This window comes from Mycetomoellerius zeteki, unplaced genomic scaffold, assembly GCF_001594055.1.
Source record: "Mycetomoellerius zeteki isolate Tzet28-1 unplaced genomic scaffold, Tzet1.0 scaffold102, whole genome shotgun sequence".
NCBI lineage: Eukaryota > Metazoa > Arthropoda > Insecta > Hymenoptera > Formicidae > Mycetomoellerius > Mycetomoellerius zeteki.
The window spans coordinates 1289490-1307564 of record NW_017255933.1 but is presented as its reverse complement, the minus strand read 5'-3'; the positions used below and the strand labels follow the sequence as shown (position 1 = coordinate 1307564).

Below are 18075 nucleotides of genomic sequence, written 5' to 3'. Positions count from 1 at the left end.
GGTTTCTAGCAAGAGACATAGTATAACACAGTTACAATCATCTCAGTTATATTTAACATTGGCAAACAACAAGGATTTAATAATTCACTGTGTTAATTGGTCACTTGTGTCTCTAGCTAGAAAGTAACTAGCAACATTATTAAAGGCTTTGGATAAAATATTTTCCACATAGTCAATTACATATAAACTTCGAGTATTCTTCTGTGTCATACATAAATCAGAATTCTATTTTAAAAAAGTAAAAACTCCAGTTGAAATCAAATAAAGAATAAGATTTCGTCACATATTTAGTCATTAATTTCTATATTTTCTTATAATTCAAAAATTATTCAAACTTTTTTCTGAATTGTAAATTAGTGAATTGACGTAATAAAAAAAAATTATATATTATAAAAAGAAACGCTGCAGAGTATTTAATAGAACTTCTAATAATCGTTAAATATACTCATATAAAGTTTCTAGAGATTACACGTTACCGTTTGTATTATCTTAGATTATCATTAATGATATGAAATGAAATCACATACTAATTTATCGAGATATCACGGGAAGAAAATTTTTTAAGCTGATTCATATGCTTATTACTCTATTAGTTCTAAAGAGAGAGATACATAGATTTGTACGTGGAAAATAAACATTCAGTAGCGCATACATAAAACCAGAAGTAAAAGAAAATGCATGTGTGTTGCAAGATGATAACACGTTTGAGTTTAAATATCAAGTTCTCATGAAACTTACAGAACCGCTCACTTCGTCGTTCCGATGACATTACCTCGAACGTCCTTAAAATTTAATTGAAAGTCATAGAGATCGTTGATCCCAACTTCGCTACATCTGTCTTCTTATGTGCGGAACGTCAGAGGTCTTCAAAATAACATTCGAAAAAAAATTTAACTTTAAGAGACAATGCGTGAAAAAAAGATTCGAGGTACAAGGAATTTCGTAATATGCAAGATTTTATACATTCGAATCGGCGTCTCCTTGAATTTCCTTAAATACATATCACAGTTCTGTAATAAAGATTCAATGATTGCGCAAACTGTTATTTAATCTACACATTCTGCTTGTTTCTTGCGAGAGTAGCGCGATTAAATATCGGGTATTCAACTCTACATCCAACGTTCGATGAATGTCTCTACAGTGATACCTTGATGATGAAATCAGTCGAAATTTGCGTGTTTCGCAAAAAAAAGAACAAAAGTGAGGCTACGAACGGCTTTGAACGGAGTTGATGTTTTCGAGAAGCCTTGTACATCCTTCAGTTCCCTCCTGAATTTGATATCTTCGGTTTCAACTGGTGAAAGTCAGTTCTTTGCAAACGCAGGGCCCCTTGCCGATTATATGGGGTGTTCATAAAAATCCCATTTGTGCCGCGTTGGCATTGTATACCAACGAAAAAAGTAGCTGATGTAATCTAATCAGTATGACATTGACACTTGACAGTAAATATGCGATATTTTATATGGCTATTCTGCCGTGCAAGCATAATCTAACTATATATGATATTAAGCTATAGGCATAAAAAAATAAGTGATGCGTCACAGTAATATGTTTACCATACTTTGTAAATTCTTTTAACAATAACTGCTGACTTTGTGATGTGTGGATAAACGGTAGTTTCATATAAAAAAACAAAAGTTTTTGTTATAAAAAAACAAAAATCGCATATGAAGAAAAACAAAAATTTTTGTTATATATAATAAAAACAAGGATTGCACCAGAATTGGGATATACAAAAAAAGCGGTTTTTTTTTTAATATTTTCGACCTAATATATATTACATATGATTACTAAGACTTATGGGGAATATCTAAAATTTTAGCTAAATACAGATCCGAAAATGATGTTAGATCATCTTGTTAGATCATCAAAATAATTATGTAGGAGACTCAAGCATAACGAGCGATGCTATAAAAAATTTTAATATTTTAGCAACTAGTTCGAGCGTCTTACATAATTACTTTGATAGTTCAACAAAGTTATTTTTAGATTTATATCTAACTAAATTTTTAGATACTTCAGCTAAACTGTTCTTCTGTGTAGTTTAGAAAAATCAAATTTTTTAAGCTTTTGGTACGTGTTGTAAACACAACAAAATAAAAAGAATAATGATGCTCATGATAAAAGAATTATGAGATACAGTTAAAGTTACAATTCTCTATAGAGATACGCACAGATATTCCAAGTATCCCGAATATCCGTGCAATAAAAAAAAACAAATGAGAGAGAGAGAGAGAGAACAATACATATAAGGTAGCCAATATAACATTGGCTAATCGGAAACGATAGTGCACAATATGAAGCATATATGTTTTGATTCTCAATTCCGTATTGTACGTCACGTCCCAAAATCGACAGCTGTACGATCGATTAACTTTACACGGTTTCTACTTGCACTTTCGTTGCATAACTCACGGCAAGGGCCACCAAGGTATTTGCGGTGCAGAAGTACAGGTATAGAGTGAAGCGATTTTTCATCGTTACACGTGTACGCACGCGTGTTCACGTTTGCGCGCACGTCGAGAGCACGTCCTCTCCGTAGACGACGAGCGAAGCGACCGTGTAACCGGCGCGCGGCGTGCTGTAAACTATTTCGTTCAATACGCGCACCAGATCGACGTACGTGTCACACTGGAAATGGCTTGCGCGAATCGTTTTTAGCTCAACGACCGAACGTGAATACGTGATTCTCTCTCCACCAGCAGCGTGCGTGCCGAAATGTCTAGATGCTATCGAACAGGATCAGAGTGTTTGGAGCGGAATAAGCCTGTATAATCCGTGAAATCAACTTCGAACAAAATACTGGACACAAAACAGAGAACGAAATCTTACGGAATAAAAAGCTCAAATCTTCTTACAGAAAAAAACTACATAAAAGATAATACTTTCGGAAAATCGTATTTTGTGATTAATCCTCCGTCTGCAATCCAAGTTTTTTGAGGTATAAGCAAAATTTCACTCTCAAATCTCTTCCTCATTAAAATTTTTTTATTAAATAAGTTTTCATATTTAAGTTAAAAACCTACTTGGTGTAATGTAATAAAGATATTGAAAAATAATCCTGAATCTTTTTCCAATTTTTTGAAGATTTAATAAAAAAAACTTGAACAAAGACTCAGAAGGGAATAAAAATGTATTATATATTTACGTTTTAAAATAAAAAATTTATTTGCAAATTGCAGACGGAAAGTTTATATAAAATATAAGAGGGGGATATAATTTATTTGGATTGTGAATTGAATATTTTATGATTAGAGTAAGAAAACGAACTTTTTTCAATCGTCTTGTTAATATTTATTTCTTTCACAAATAAATTTTTCAAAAATATTTACTTGTTTTATAAGAACTATATAAGAGTTTCTCTTATAAAAATAGACTATCTTTTTATACTTCTTGTGGTTTGAGCTACCTATTGAACTGAGTCTCTCATTTAAAGCAGACCTTACGAAACGTTCACCCAACAAATCCGCCTTTCATGTAACACAATTTTAACACAGAAATTATATAATAAAAGTTAATTATACATTTTAAAAAATATAAAAGCCAAAAATTTTATGCTCTTTTGGCTCACAATAAGTAAAATGAAATAGCCTTCAATAGAAAATTTTTATGCAACAAATAAGAGATTTTATTTTTAAAATAAAGCTTAATAATTTTATATAATTTGTCTGAAATTGTAAAATTGTAGAAATTTAAAATGCGTATAAATCTACTGTATCCTGTTACATTAGAATTAATTATAGATATTTTTGGTGTAATCCTTAAAAAAGTTTTTTACAAGAGTTCATTAATGCCGTTAAATATTTAATGTTTTGAAAAACTTTGCAGTGATATCTCGACTGAAATTACATCACATATCAAATCTTCATCGTAATATATGTTAAATACTCACTTGTAATGACGTAGTCTAAAGTATTATAATATAAATGAAGTTGACTGAAAAAATGACAAATCACTATTAAAATTTGATTTCTATTATGACAGCATAAAGACAACTACTATTATGCAACTAATTTAAACAATCTATGTAACCAAATAATTATCTAATATATTAACAAAGCGATTATAATTTAAAAAGAAAAAATATCATTCTATGATTTGAATATAAAAGATTTCATGTTTAAATTGGAAACATTATACTTCGTCTTTTGTCTACTAAATCATAAAATATAAATATCTCTTGTTGGAATATAATATATCACTATCCATTTCTCTTTTTATCATGTCTCTCTTGCTTTATTTTTTGAAACAATTTTTTATATGTTTAGAGATAGATTCTTTTTTTTTTAGTTATTCGACCACGTGTAAAAAGTTTCAAGCTTTTTACATCGAATTCATCCAGGAGATTATTTTCTCTTAATTGGATTTTTATACCATTCTTTTTGCCATTCTTCGAATATACCGTATTCGTTTAAACCGGTTGAAGTCAATAAAATCGATTTAAATTTTTCCAAGACCTCTCACGTGGCTCGTGTATAGTTCACCATCTTCCCCTGCAACTCCGAACTGAAGTTGTTCGCTATGCGAGAGAGGGCAAGACGAGATGCAACGTTGCCGTTGTCACGTACGCGTGAAACTAGACGCGGCAACGTCGCCTTGCGAGAGACACACGTCGCGTCGTGTCGCACCGCGCGGGACACGAAGCAAACAGCGAGCGTTGTGTTGCGGCCTGAAGCGCAATGCCGGTCGTTCGCTAGATACCGTAACAGGGTCGATGGATTAAGAAATTTGGCGGTATCGCTTCCGTGTGCGCAGGTACTCGGACAAAGCTCGCCGCTCGTTAAGCAAGCGAATAGAAAATATTCAACACTATACCGGTTTTCTCCCGGAAAATGGAATGACGCAACAACAAAATCGTGCGAGATTTTTTTTTCACTCGCATTCAAAGATCCCGTTCCATCGTTTTCTTCGGGTGATATAAAAAACTAATTTCACATCCTCTTCACGGTCTCCAATTTGTTATTTTTAATATTGAATTAATTCTAATTCTATGGCGTCTTCAAGGAATACATAATATTTAATATTTCCTCTCGTATTTGGCAATTTAAAGAGGCACATAATATATGTAACATTTCCTTTAAAAATACAAAAAAAAAACGTAAGTAAATATGTATATTAAAATTTTCTTTAAATTTATTTTTGCTTGCAAAAAATTATACCTCGTTCTTCTTTCGTTTCTCGTATATATACAAATTAAAATTGTGATTAAATATGAATTACACGTGTAAAGATTATGTGCAAACACTGACAAAAACAAAAAATATAAAATGCTATCAAACATTTGCATTTTTATTCATTTACTATTCTGTGTGTAAGTATATTCATATTAATGTTAGATTCATCAGTACACATGTAACTCATTTACTTCCACCAAACGAATCAGTACATCTCTTTAATTACAGTCATCGTTGCAGAACAATTAACATGTGTTATCTCGTTGTATAAATATTTGTATAAATACTGATAAATACCATACTCGATATATTAATAATCATTTATATACTGTTTAACAACAGATATATATAAAACAAGTAATTAATCGAGTGTACCATTGTCGAGACTTTTATTTATTATCATTATTTATATATGATCATAAATATATTTAATATATTTTATTATTTAATGCATTTTTTATTACAATTGATTTTAATTATATGAAACAATGTAGAATTAGCATGAAAAATATATTGTTACACAAAAGAAATGCGCGGTTATGCCAATGGTAATAATATCGTAATGGGGACATCGTACAAAAAAAATTTTCCTCTTTCCGTCATTCCCGCCTTCAACCCCTTTCCGAGACAGCGTTTGCTATGCAATTAACCTCACCCCATCGACGCAATGCATCGGGGGAGCAAAGTTCTGATTACTCGGCCGTTCTTCGACCCTGAGTAGCGTTTACGTTATATCGACGTAGCTCGCAAGGTTAAAGAATCTTGGCGACACACTTGACTAAGAAAGTTTCATATACTTAGAAAAGTTTAGCATTATCCGAATACACCCTTTCCTCGAAAAGTTTCATCTAATTCAATCAGAACGTTATTTTAGCGATTCTAAAACACGATGAAGCCCAAGTGCGAGAGTATTATAGAAACGAAAAATTCAATTACGGATATATTAACCCGATAAAAAAAGTTAAGGTCTCCCGCACACAAAATGCATAAGCATAGCATAACATAAGGGCTGCATTCGGGGAGATGCTATTAGCGCTATTTGTGTCATTCAATCTTCAACGTCCATTAGACGTGAGACAAGGATAGATGGCACAAATAGCGCTGATAGCACGCTCCTCGAATGCAGCCAAAATCATCTGGACCAATGAGCATTCAGTATAAAGTAGCAATGTGGATTTACATAATTTGTTCATTGATCCAGACGGTCTTACACTCTCTCTAAAACTTTTAGAATGAATCTTGCTCCAAAGAATGAAATCTCTCAAAGATTGAAAATTAAGCCACTCTTTTTCAAGACTGGCTCAATTTTCATTCTTTAGTAAGATTCAGTAAGATTCCACTCTAAAAAATTTAGAGAGTCTGCTATACTATGCTTATGTATTTTGTGTGTAGGAGCCTTAATAATTATTTACAAAAATTATAAACGTATCCGAACATAACAGAAACATTCTTCCTCACACGTAATACTTGTACACGATACGAGAAGCGTCTTCAGGACAACATCGGATACAAAATGATGAAACTTTTATGTCCTAAGTTAATACAAGTCAGAATAATTTTCGCATCGCGAACTCAAGTCGAATAAGAAATTAAGGCGTCGGTTCTCGTCGAGGTTCTCGCCGAAGAAATCCAATCGAGGTAACGGGGAGCGACAAGCTCGGCGTAACTCACGGAAGAAAAATACACGCTCGTGACGTGTCGCATATATCGCCGCGACAGTCGACACACGTGAGAATACGTGTGACCGGCGATTACCGCGAGTCCAAGTTTTTCGGGATGGGTGACGTCTCGAGGGGGAAACACGAGGACTCCGGGTGCGACGGGTGCCCCGAGGGTGGAGTCGGGGGGTGCAGGGGCGCGGTAAGGGTACGAGGCGGGGCGAGATGGGGCGAAGAGTGCGCGGCGGGGGAGGGGTGAGGGGGTGAGGAGGGGTCGGTCGACCACGCGCGATCAATATACCAAAATACGCCGGCAACCCGCGCGCACGTACATACGTGTACGCGTGCGCGCGCGCGCGCTCCTGTTCACGCGTACATCGTCCAACTCCGTCAATATATACTCTCACCTATGCAAATTGTAAATATAATCTAAGCGGGCCCCCGTGTATTCGGTAACCGTGTGTGGATGCACGCACACGTACGGATTGTAAATGCAGCGTCCTCGCGCGCGCCTTACGACGTATTGAAGTCGCCGAATGTATCATTTTCGAGTTTTTTTTCTCGTGTATTCATAAAGAAATCTGAGATAAGATCTTGCCAGACAAGTGCAAGTGATGCTTACGAAACACACGTGTAAGGAAAGATGTCCTATCTGAGAATATCATCTCTTATTTGTATATCGTCGCGTCGTACAGATCGGTATTGCTTGTCGATATTGCGATGTAGGATCAATATTAGCAAGCCACGTTACATCTGAAAATCATTGCGTATTTACGTCGAAAAGAATTATTTATGAAGTTACGTTAAGAAAGTAAGAATTATTTAGAATTTACAAGCTAGCTTGAATACTTAAATAAAATTTAAGAATAAACATGTGTTATTTTATGTAGACGATCATTGGATCTATTTGCTCATTTTCTTGCAAAGTTTTCATATTTAAAACAAATGTACACTCATACTTTGAAGGAAAACAGAAATAAAGGGCAGAGCTCGTGAGAAACAGACTTAATTTTCAGTATATAATAATGTTAGATAGAATTGTGTTTTTGAAACACGTGAGAACTTCTTTAGTTTCCTGTTCACTCGTCATTACTATATCAGATTATGATGTCAGAAGCGAGAAAATATATAATAACGATTCTTGCAAAATATTAATATGGAAATGTGTTTCAATGAAACAATCGATAGAACCAATTTGTAAAACCACGAAAAATCTTGTTTTATCTTGTTAATAAACTTTAATAAACTTTATTATTATTAATAACCATACATCTGGAAATAAATAATGCATAACCGAAATAAGCTATGTTCACAGCTATGACAAACTGTCAAATTAATAACATGTAAACAGAAATAAATATGATTTAATTTTTTATCTAAAACAAGAAGATAGTTTACGGTATATTTTTTATTAAGTCTAGTCTATCGATTACGAATGTTGTTTTATTGAAAAACATTTCTATTCAAATATAATTTGCCAGAATTTTATTGTGTGTTTTCTCGTTTCTGACGTCACATGATAGTGATGAACGAATAAGAGTCAAATTCTGAAAATGATATGCTTATTTCACGAAAATTAATTACAAGTTTCACTATGCAAACGAAAAATATCTAATCTGTATGTATGAAATTGAATACATATACATATATTAATATTGCAATATACAACAATTTGCACAAACAGGTATGTATATCATGAGTACTTCCTGTCTAAATATTTGTACATCATGAATGTTGATTGTTCGAGAAACATTATTATATTATTAATTATTATTTATTATAATAATATTATCACAGTTTATTCGTCAAACATTAATGTGTCAAATTACGAAATATCACCTCCAGCTGCTTTGAGACAACATTACCGTTTCTCGAATAACCAACGTTCACGTCCACGACATGCGAATATTTAGATAGGGAGCACGTGTGCTGAATTCGCTTGAAATGCGTACAAATTCACGCATTTGGGGTCAGAAGGCATCTATGTTATTTACACGAGCCTCTTATGTTGATTTCTATCAATGTATATTAACAATGAAGAAAGTAGAATAATATCGCAATTGAGAGCATTTAACAACGCGGTAATTCGTGCGTAATAATAAAGTTATGTGTTTAGAGATCTTACATGATGATTACAATAGACGTCAATTTTTACTTTATTTTATTAATGTATATTAACTTTAATCTCGGTTCAACTTTCTTTTCATCTTTTTCTAATCGTAAGAATAATTGTAAAAAGATAAAAAATAAGTTAAATCAAGATTAAAATTAATCTACATTGATAGAAACGGGTATTAGAAGCAAAACCGATCACTTCTATAAAATCAAAATTAAAAAAATGAAGTTATAAACTAATTGTGTATGCCCTGTTAAAATCAAGAAATTTACAAAAAGCAATCAAGTCAGCTTGTGAAAAGCTCGTATACAATTGACAAAAAAACACGTTATTTATTAAAATGTGAAGACGCCCACACGAAGTACGGGAGATCTGGAGAATTCGAATCCCTGCAGTAATATTTTTCGCAATAAATTAAATTATTCGTAGTTCTTAAGATGCTTAAATTAGCAAATTATTAATATCCTTCTAATATTAACATCAAAATTATCAAATTGCTTGTCAATTTAATATGTGATATTACTATATACTCTAGATCTGTTCACGATTGCATTTCGAGACCGAAAAAAGATTTCAGCGCGTTGTTTGCAAAACTGTATTGTATATAAATTCACTCTGTGAAATATTTAAACACTAAAATCCGCTTTGACCGAAAATAGGATTAGTTCTATTAATTGATTTCTCTCAAAATGTATTCGTCGCAAAATCCTCACTGTACTGCAAGATATTTTTCCCATTCTCTATCTACCCGGAACTTCATTTATATTCTGACGTAGTTGTCTACAATTCTAGCCAAGCGCAAAATGCGAGTGCGAGGAGTCAATACCTCGACCGCGTCAATAAGCCGTACCTCTCTCTCGCGCGTGTCTTCGACCGAACGTCCTTCCAGCGATCTTCAATATAAACAGCGACACGCCACGCGCTGGATAGCCATTTGCAAATATGTACGTGTAATAGAAACAAATGGCTCGACTTCATTCATGAGGCGAAGTTGCGCGGTTCGAGCGACGACAGGAATGACCAGTGGAGGATTCGAAGTCAGCATTCTTCTCTCGGTGACGACAATTTTAAAGGAAGATAAAGAGATATCGTCTTTCACCTGTGCGTACGTCGTCGCACTCGATACTAGCGGAGGTCAGCAGCATAGCACGTTGCGCCGTCCGCCATTTTAAGGAGACGAACGTTCTCGAGACTCTGCGACACTGGACGAGCATGCAATGCAGACGAAGAAACTTGAGTTAGATTCGAGATGAAGCAAACTCGAGCAACTATCAAGTTGTCGCTAGCACTTCGATCTATCTAATGAACAGCGCGATTGGCGTATTTGTTAACTTTGCTTCGTCATTTGCTGTCTAGCCAATTGTTTCGATTGCGATTGAACAACCTCTGCTTGTCCCGCTCAAGTTTCGTCTTTTCGTAAGTCAAAAAGTTGAGCCTCGCAGTGCTACGCCGCTGTCATGAGTGAACAGCATTCGCCAGCTGGCATACGAAGCGTGTAGCGCCGCTGGCAATGCAAGCGTTTACCAACGTGCGTTCGAGAGAAGAAATTTATAATCGAGAGAGGGGGGGGGGAGAGAGACAGAGGAAGAGAGAAGGGGAAGGGGGCTAATGTCCGTACTAAAAACATCGAAGAGAACACGCGGGCGGCACTCTCGATTCCGAATATCCATCGATTTTTCCGATCAAGTGTTGTTATTTTACACGCCAAAATGAACATTTCCCGTTGCCATATTTCATACCATTTCGGCCGTAATATCTCTCAATGAAAATCCAGGATTTTTTGAGCTACCAAAGGCAAATTGATTACGAAATAACACGCATTTAATACATCGAATTAAACTTCATTACCCAATAAATCATAGGTAGATAAATTTACATGAGTGAATATATGCACAGACACACGTACATATTCCAGTTTTCACTTTAATAACACTTGAATGACGCAAAACTTGTTTCCCTCGCGATTTTTAGGAATCCTTAATTAGAATTTTCTAATTAATGCCATGACGATCATTTTCCAATACGATGACGTGGCATTTTTATTTATTTGTATAAATTTCAAGTTATATATCATATTTTTAGATATATTATTAGATACATACACAAATACTTTGTGTATGCATGTGTGTGTTTAACTAGATCTTATGTCTATTTAAAAATTAAAAGAATTATTTTATAATTACGTTCTTATAATTGAGTGGAACAAGAAAAAATATTTTACTGAATATTCAAGAAATATTTAAATATCATAAAATAATAAAATTATACTAAAATCTGATACAAGAGAGATATAAGAGAGAGATATAAAGAATAATAAATAGATTACCTATCCAACTTGAGCATTTACAATTATGTGAATTTTATTATACATATAGATGATTTCCCAAAAAATTTTAAATGAAATAATTAATCACACAATACGACTGTATGTGTGCATTGTACATTGAAAACAACATTCCTTATACGAAAGAAGTGAAATGTATACTTGAAAACGCTTTTGTTTAATGTGTTATTCAAAGTACATCGTATCCGCCGATTGAGAGCCCCTGACGTACGTCACCGTTACTTCCATGCTTATGCCGATGCACTTTAATAATTGTTTTTATATTACATACACAGTTTGCTTTACTATTTTGAAATCATTTTACTGTAAATATTATGCGAAAAAACGTAATAGGAAAATACAAGAAGGAAAGTCGCATAAAAGTAAAGTATCAAAAATGTTAGAGAATTTCATATTTTTTAAATTAAACATTAATATAAATTTTATAAAATATAATTTGAATTCAATTATTTTTATACGATATAAAATTATGCAATATATTGAACAATTCCCTTATTTTTAAGTATAGATTACCCTAAATATCATTTCATATTTTAACAAAATAAATGTCAATCATAAATATTTTACGCTAATATTTTATATATTTATTAATTGTCTGTCCATTTTTATAGTATAAAATATTAAAAAATGTATTATTTTAACGAAACAAATGAATAATAAATCACATAGTACCTCTGCAAATCTCGAATCGATCAACTGCGTTACACAAATCTACAAAATTGGGTTAGAGCAATTTAAGAAATAATCCCTGAAATGTGATTGTAAATATATTTGCTAAAACTGATGAATTCGAAATTTACAGAAACACTATTAGGGAGTATATATGGAAACTTTTTTCGTTAAATTGTTAAACGTTATATATGAACCTTCTTTTGTATCTCATATCACCGACAGGGCCAGTTTCACCAATGTAAAATTAAGTTTAATCTCAGTTCAACGTACTATTAATTTTTTTCTCTAATTCGTAGAATTAGAAAAAGATAAAGAATAAATTAAATCAAGATTAAAGTTAATCTTACATTGGTGGATCTTAAACGATGCACTAATTGTAAGAGATTATAAGCGCGACAATAAAAAAAATACATATACAATCTCCTAAAACAGAATATATCTAAGCAATTTAGTTTACAAATAATGCATCTCACTCGTTCTATCTTTTCGCTTTTGTCTTCCAATTGTTACAGCTGTACAGTGTCAAAATCATTTCTTCCGTATTAATGAATTATATATGGTGTACTTCATAAGTATTTGCCTCGCGTTTATCGTAATTGCATGTCAACATAATCAAATTCCAAGATTAATAACCGGTTTATACATATTTCTCCGCTAGAACGATTCGGATGATTTGCGCGCGGCGGAGCCGCGCATTGAGCGCCACTGTCGAACAATAACTTCGTGCTGCTGCGAGCTCTCAAAATGGCTGTCCTCAGCTATTATTACTTCGGGGAAAAAACAAATGACGACGCGCTCACGCTACGCGAAGAGAAGAGGAGAGACGGAGCCAAGGCCTTTAGTATAACGTATCTTCGTATGTATGCGATCGTATAAATACATGTATATGGTATATGCATGCATGTGGCCGCCGTTTCTCTCTTTCTCTGTCTTCTCCCTCTCTCTCTTTCTCTTCCTTCAGCATGTCCTCGCGTACTACGATACGGACCATACCGAAAACATTGGGACACCTTATGCGTTTCCTGAAACTCGGTTTATCGAAGCGATAACGCCGACAGTTTGCACGAAAACAAAAACAAGCCTGTAAATGATGCGACAAGCGTCCAACTTTCCTCTTATATATATATATATATATATATATATACATATATATATACAAAAAGTGTGTACAGTATATGTATATATTGTCTACGTCTCTCTATGTATGTAGATACCTCTATAGATACCTGTATACACACACGACAAAAATCCGAAGCAATCACGAAAGATACAAGATCCCAAGATTTGGAGCGAAACGATGACTACGTTTACACCGTGCATTTAGGCCGCGACCTATACAATAGATGTCCTTGTTTATCCTGTAGGTTAAAGTCGCGGACTAAGCGCACGGTGTAAACGTAGCCAATAGCTTTGAGAAATGACAATACACAATTCTTCCTTTTGTCACTTTTTAGAATTCCTCGTCTTAAAATTTCATGACTTTTCCCTAATTTCCAGATAAAAATTTTATGATTTTCCTTGACTTTCAATAACATTTTGAAAATTTTTTTTATATTTTCATCCTGACTTGGAAATCATTAAATATTTTGTTGACAGAGCAATTTAACATAGCAATGTAAATTACTATTAACGCTGCTGACAATGCTTGCAATTCATTGTTACGTTGATAGTATTAAAAAATGCGTGAGTATAAGATACACATGTCAAGCCAAGAATTTTTAGTTTCCAGAAAACTTTGCTCGACCGGTTTGACCGAACATTTTCTTGACCATCTTCAATTTCTCAAATACTTTCCTGACTTTCTTTATTTTCACAGTTTGGGACAACCCTGATTCTTTTTCAGAATTGTCGTTTTCTTTAACAATAACGGTTATTCTCTCCAGACACGTCGATATGACATATTTAAAATTAATAAGGTCCCTTTCTACAAATCTCTCGAACTCCTTTCTTTCCCAAGGTATTTTCTCCGAGTTGTTTTTGAAAGCATCTCTATATGTGGTTAAATCCTAAATATTTGGACTACCTAAAAGATTTCAAGGTCAATGGGATCGTAGCAATGTCTTTATTTCTTTCTCTTCTTCTTCTTATTATATATATCTAGAGCTTTTTCTCTAATAACAATAAAAATTATTTTTTCCTTTTATATGATTCATTTATTATTCTTTAGATGTTTCAGACTTCTAGGCTTCTAACGGTATGGAAAAAGTAGAAAAAAATATTATGAGTGCCAATACCTTGTCTAATCTATGGATCCTTCTTAAGACTCAACAAAGGAGCGTGTTAAAATAAAAACCGACCTTTTCCAAAAAGGTAAAAAAAAATGTTAAAAAAACAGTGCCTTTTGTAAATTTTGACCTTCTGGATACAACAAGGTTATTAAAAAGTTCGTAGCATTCAGGGAATATCTCGAAAATTGCAAAAACATTGAAATTTGGATCAATATACCAATTGCAAAAACATTGAAATTTGGATTAATATACAATATATCAATATATATCAATATATATGTTCGTGCTCAATTTTCGAGGGAAGATAAAAATCTTTATATAAAATTACAAAAAACACTCTCTTACTTACACTTTTTGGAGCAAAAATCGGCCTTTTTAAATTTCTTTTCATTAATGCCGCCACATTTTAAATGATCTATAGCAAACTGAAGTAATATATGGATAAAAATCGATAATGCAACAACGTTCCGTGAACAGTTTGATTGTATTAAAAGCTTTTTTTAGAAATCGAAGTCCTCACAATCGAAGCTTACGCTAGAATTACATTAAATTTTACAAATATATGATATAACATTTTTAAGAGATGTCTCAAGGAAAGTGATAATGTTATATATAAGAAATATCAGTTATATTTCCTTATTTTTAATTTCCCTCAACCTTTTCATTGCTGTTGGCAAGTACAGGCTTCGAATTAAGGCTGTCATCCTATGCTATTAGTGTATTTAATGGCTTGGCATTTATTTCATCATAAATGCTTAGCAAGTAAACATTGCTAACGCTTATGTTTTTACTACACTCGAGTAAAAAATAGGAATCGACCAAAATATTTTCTTCATTGTAAAACAATTTGACGTTTCGATAATTTCTATAAAGAACATGCGCTTGCAAAAAGTCATTCTGGTTACAGCGTTTGTCATTATAACAATTACCGCGTGCATTGTGTGTTTTACGTTAAAAGTTTTTGTAGCGGAAGAATTAATAATCTATTGCAATAATAAATTAATTTTATTATTATGAAATAATAATAAAATTATTATTTCATAATAATATAAATATTAATTACGAGCAATGTTTATGGTTTATGTAAATTCAAGATTAAAGATACATGTAGATGTAACACAGAAACTTTCTGTATTTATATTAGTTTTATTATATCCAAAAATATTGATTTTGAATTAAAATTGTATAAGTAATTATATATAATAGCTAGATTTTTTAAATATTCCATTTAAAATTTCACAAAAAATTAATTAAAGATTCAGATTTTCAGAATAATTATTTTTTGAAAATTATATTTAAAACTATTAATTCGCTATTAATGTGCAAACGAAAATTAACAGCATAACTTGCAAATTTCACATAGAATTCCTTCTCTTTTTCCGATAAAATCGACATACTTCTAATAATCTTAGTTTTAACGATAAATTCTTTGTTAAATTTAAAGTCAATTTTTTTCAGCGAAATTATCAAGATATTATCAATTTTCAACATTAAATATTTTCATAAAAATTTATTATAATTGAATAAAAAAATAATTGCAGTTAGAAACTCCATTTTTATAGTTATTATCATGTTAATAAGAATAACTATATTTACAATTCTACATAAAAAATATATACATATAATTGGTACCTAAAAAAAAAATTATATTTAAATTTATATTTAAAATATACATATTTGGTATATAAAATATTTAAAAAAACAATTAAAAAATATATATTTAAAATATATGTTTTTGATATATATGTATAAAAAAAATTATAATTGTATTCTCACTATAGCATTACACTTTAATAATTATACAAATGGAGTTTCTAAGCGTAATTATTTTACTATGCAATTTTGCAGTAAAACGAAACACTTCCTCTTTCAATTGCTCATAATTTTTAAATAAAAATTATTTATCTCAAAATTATTAGCTCCTGAATATTTTCTTCGCTAAGAAAAGTTCGACTTTGACTTTCCCAGAAAAATCTGTCGTTAAATTTGAGATTGCAAGCTACGAAATATTCTTTCCTCCGTTCTAAAGAAAGAAAGAAAAAAAGCTCTATCTTTATCTTTCAAGTTCGAGGCCAGGTGATTCCCACACATGTGGCCTGTGTTGAAGATTTCAACTTTCGTAATGTTCTAAATCAATACGGCAAAACGTTACAGAACAAGGATGTATTGATACGGTGGGGGGACATTTGTATATACAAAACTAGATCTGCGATCTCTCTACGAAACACGGAACGCGATTTACGGAAGCGATGAATTTAAAGTTGAAACATACGCGAGAGGTTTAAGCGACTTTGTGCGTCATACATAGTACGTGTATACGCAGGTTTTCAAAAAAAAAAAATAAGAAAAGAAAAGAAAAGAGAAGAAAAGAAAAAACAAGTATCTTACCGTTTGAAATGCTCCCTGATGCGATCCTCTCGGATGTTTTCCGGCAGATTTCCAACCCACAGGTGACGTGTCTCTCTAACCATTTTGCTCCGAACTCTTCATTTGGGATCGGATGTTGTGGTATCGTTTGGAGGCACTGTACAACGACACACAACCTCGACCAGGGCAGAATAAATTCACCAGACACTCCACCAACACACCGAAAAAACGCGCAATTTTCCGATCGATTAAAACAGGCCGGCCTCCACCCTTCTCCCTCACCCTCTTTCTCTCCTTAGGAACTGAATCCGCCTCCTCCTTGCTCCTTGTCTTGGATATATCTCTACCGACTGGAGAGATTTCAATTCGTCCCTCTCTCCTCCACGCTCTCCCAATTCGATTGATCACTTGGGTAAAACGAGAACCACTAGTCACTAGCCGGTAAGAGGTGAGCCCAGCAGACACGACGAACGCTGTCGTCGTCGAGGACGCGGCACGTCGTAGATACGATCGCACGTGCGTGCGTGGACACGGCAACAGCGGCCGTGGCTATCACCGGGATGATGGTGACGACGACGACGGCGACGGCCACGGCGACAGCGACGTGGGTCTTGCGAGGCTCAGGCTTATGCGCCGCGACGACGCGCTCCGACGTCGAGGACGCGGGGGAGAAGGTCGAGGAGGAGAAAGAGTAGCAGGAGCCTTGATTAAAGCGGACGCCACTGACGATTACGACTGCGAGGATCAGTAGTAACGTCGCCGAAAAACACCACATCGTATATCACTCGTATCGCGTATGGAGATACCTTTTGTGCGGCTTCGCTCCTTCGATCACACGTCACTTAGCCACGACGAGCACTTCCCGGCGCTGGGCGCGGGATCCGATTCATCTCGGCGCGGCATAATTCCACGCGACGCACCCGCGTTCGTGTCGTCGCCGCCGCCGACGCCGCTAACGACGCGCGCGTTTTCTGCTCCGCTCCGTTTCCGTTGGAGCGGCACCACAGCACCGGCACACCAAGACGGCACACAGCGAGACACGACGAGACACGGCACGGCACGACACGACACGACACAGCACGACCACGTCACGGCACGTCACTTTGCGAACGCGCGCGCGCGCGCGCGAACGCGAAAACGCGGAAATTCTCTCGCCGAAGCGACGACGCGGCGACGACGCGGCGACGGTCGCGCTTCAGGCGCCGCGGCGTGCGTGTGCGTGTGTGCGTGCGCGTGACCCACTGCTGATAACGCGAATCAATTCGAACTCGAAACGCGCTCCCTCGCGTTTTCCTCTTCCTCCTATACTCGTGCTTTTTTTTTTTACCCGCGCGAGACACGGCGGTACCCACGTACCGTACACATACACACGGCTATATTTACGCGCGTGCGTTACGTACACGTACGTTACAGATACGTACGGCACGCATGGAGAACATATACACGTAACCGTTGGCTCTCCCAAGTGTATTCACTGCAGGGACAATTGCCTTTCTTTTTTTTTTGCCCCCCCCCC

At 34.5% G+C, this 18075-nt stretch overlaps 1 protein-coding gene across 1 annotated transcript in view; it reads right to left on the bottom strand.

Moving 5' to 3' along the window:
* Positions 1-17708, bottom strand: part of LOC108731785 (Heterogeneous nuclear ribonucleoprotein at 87F) — a 75899-nt gene extending 58191 nt beyond the window's left edge. The window contains exon 1 of the mRNA XM_018462291.1: positions 16581-17708. Within this exon, the coding sequence (XP_018317793.1) occupies positions 16581-16663 (83 nt within the window). The 5' untranslated portion in view covers positions 16664-17708. The remainder of the gene's footprint in view (positions 1-16580) is intronic.
* Between the last annotated feature and the right edge of the window lie 367 nt (positions 17709-18075).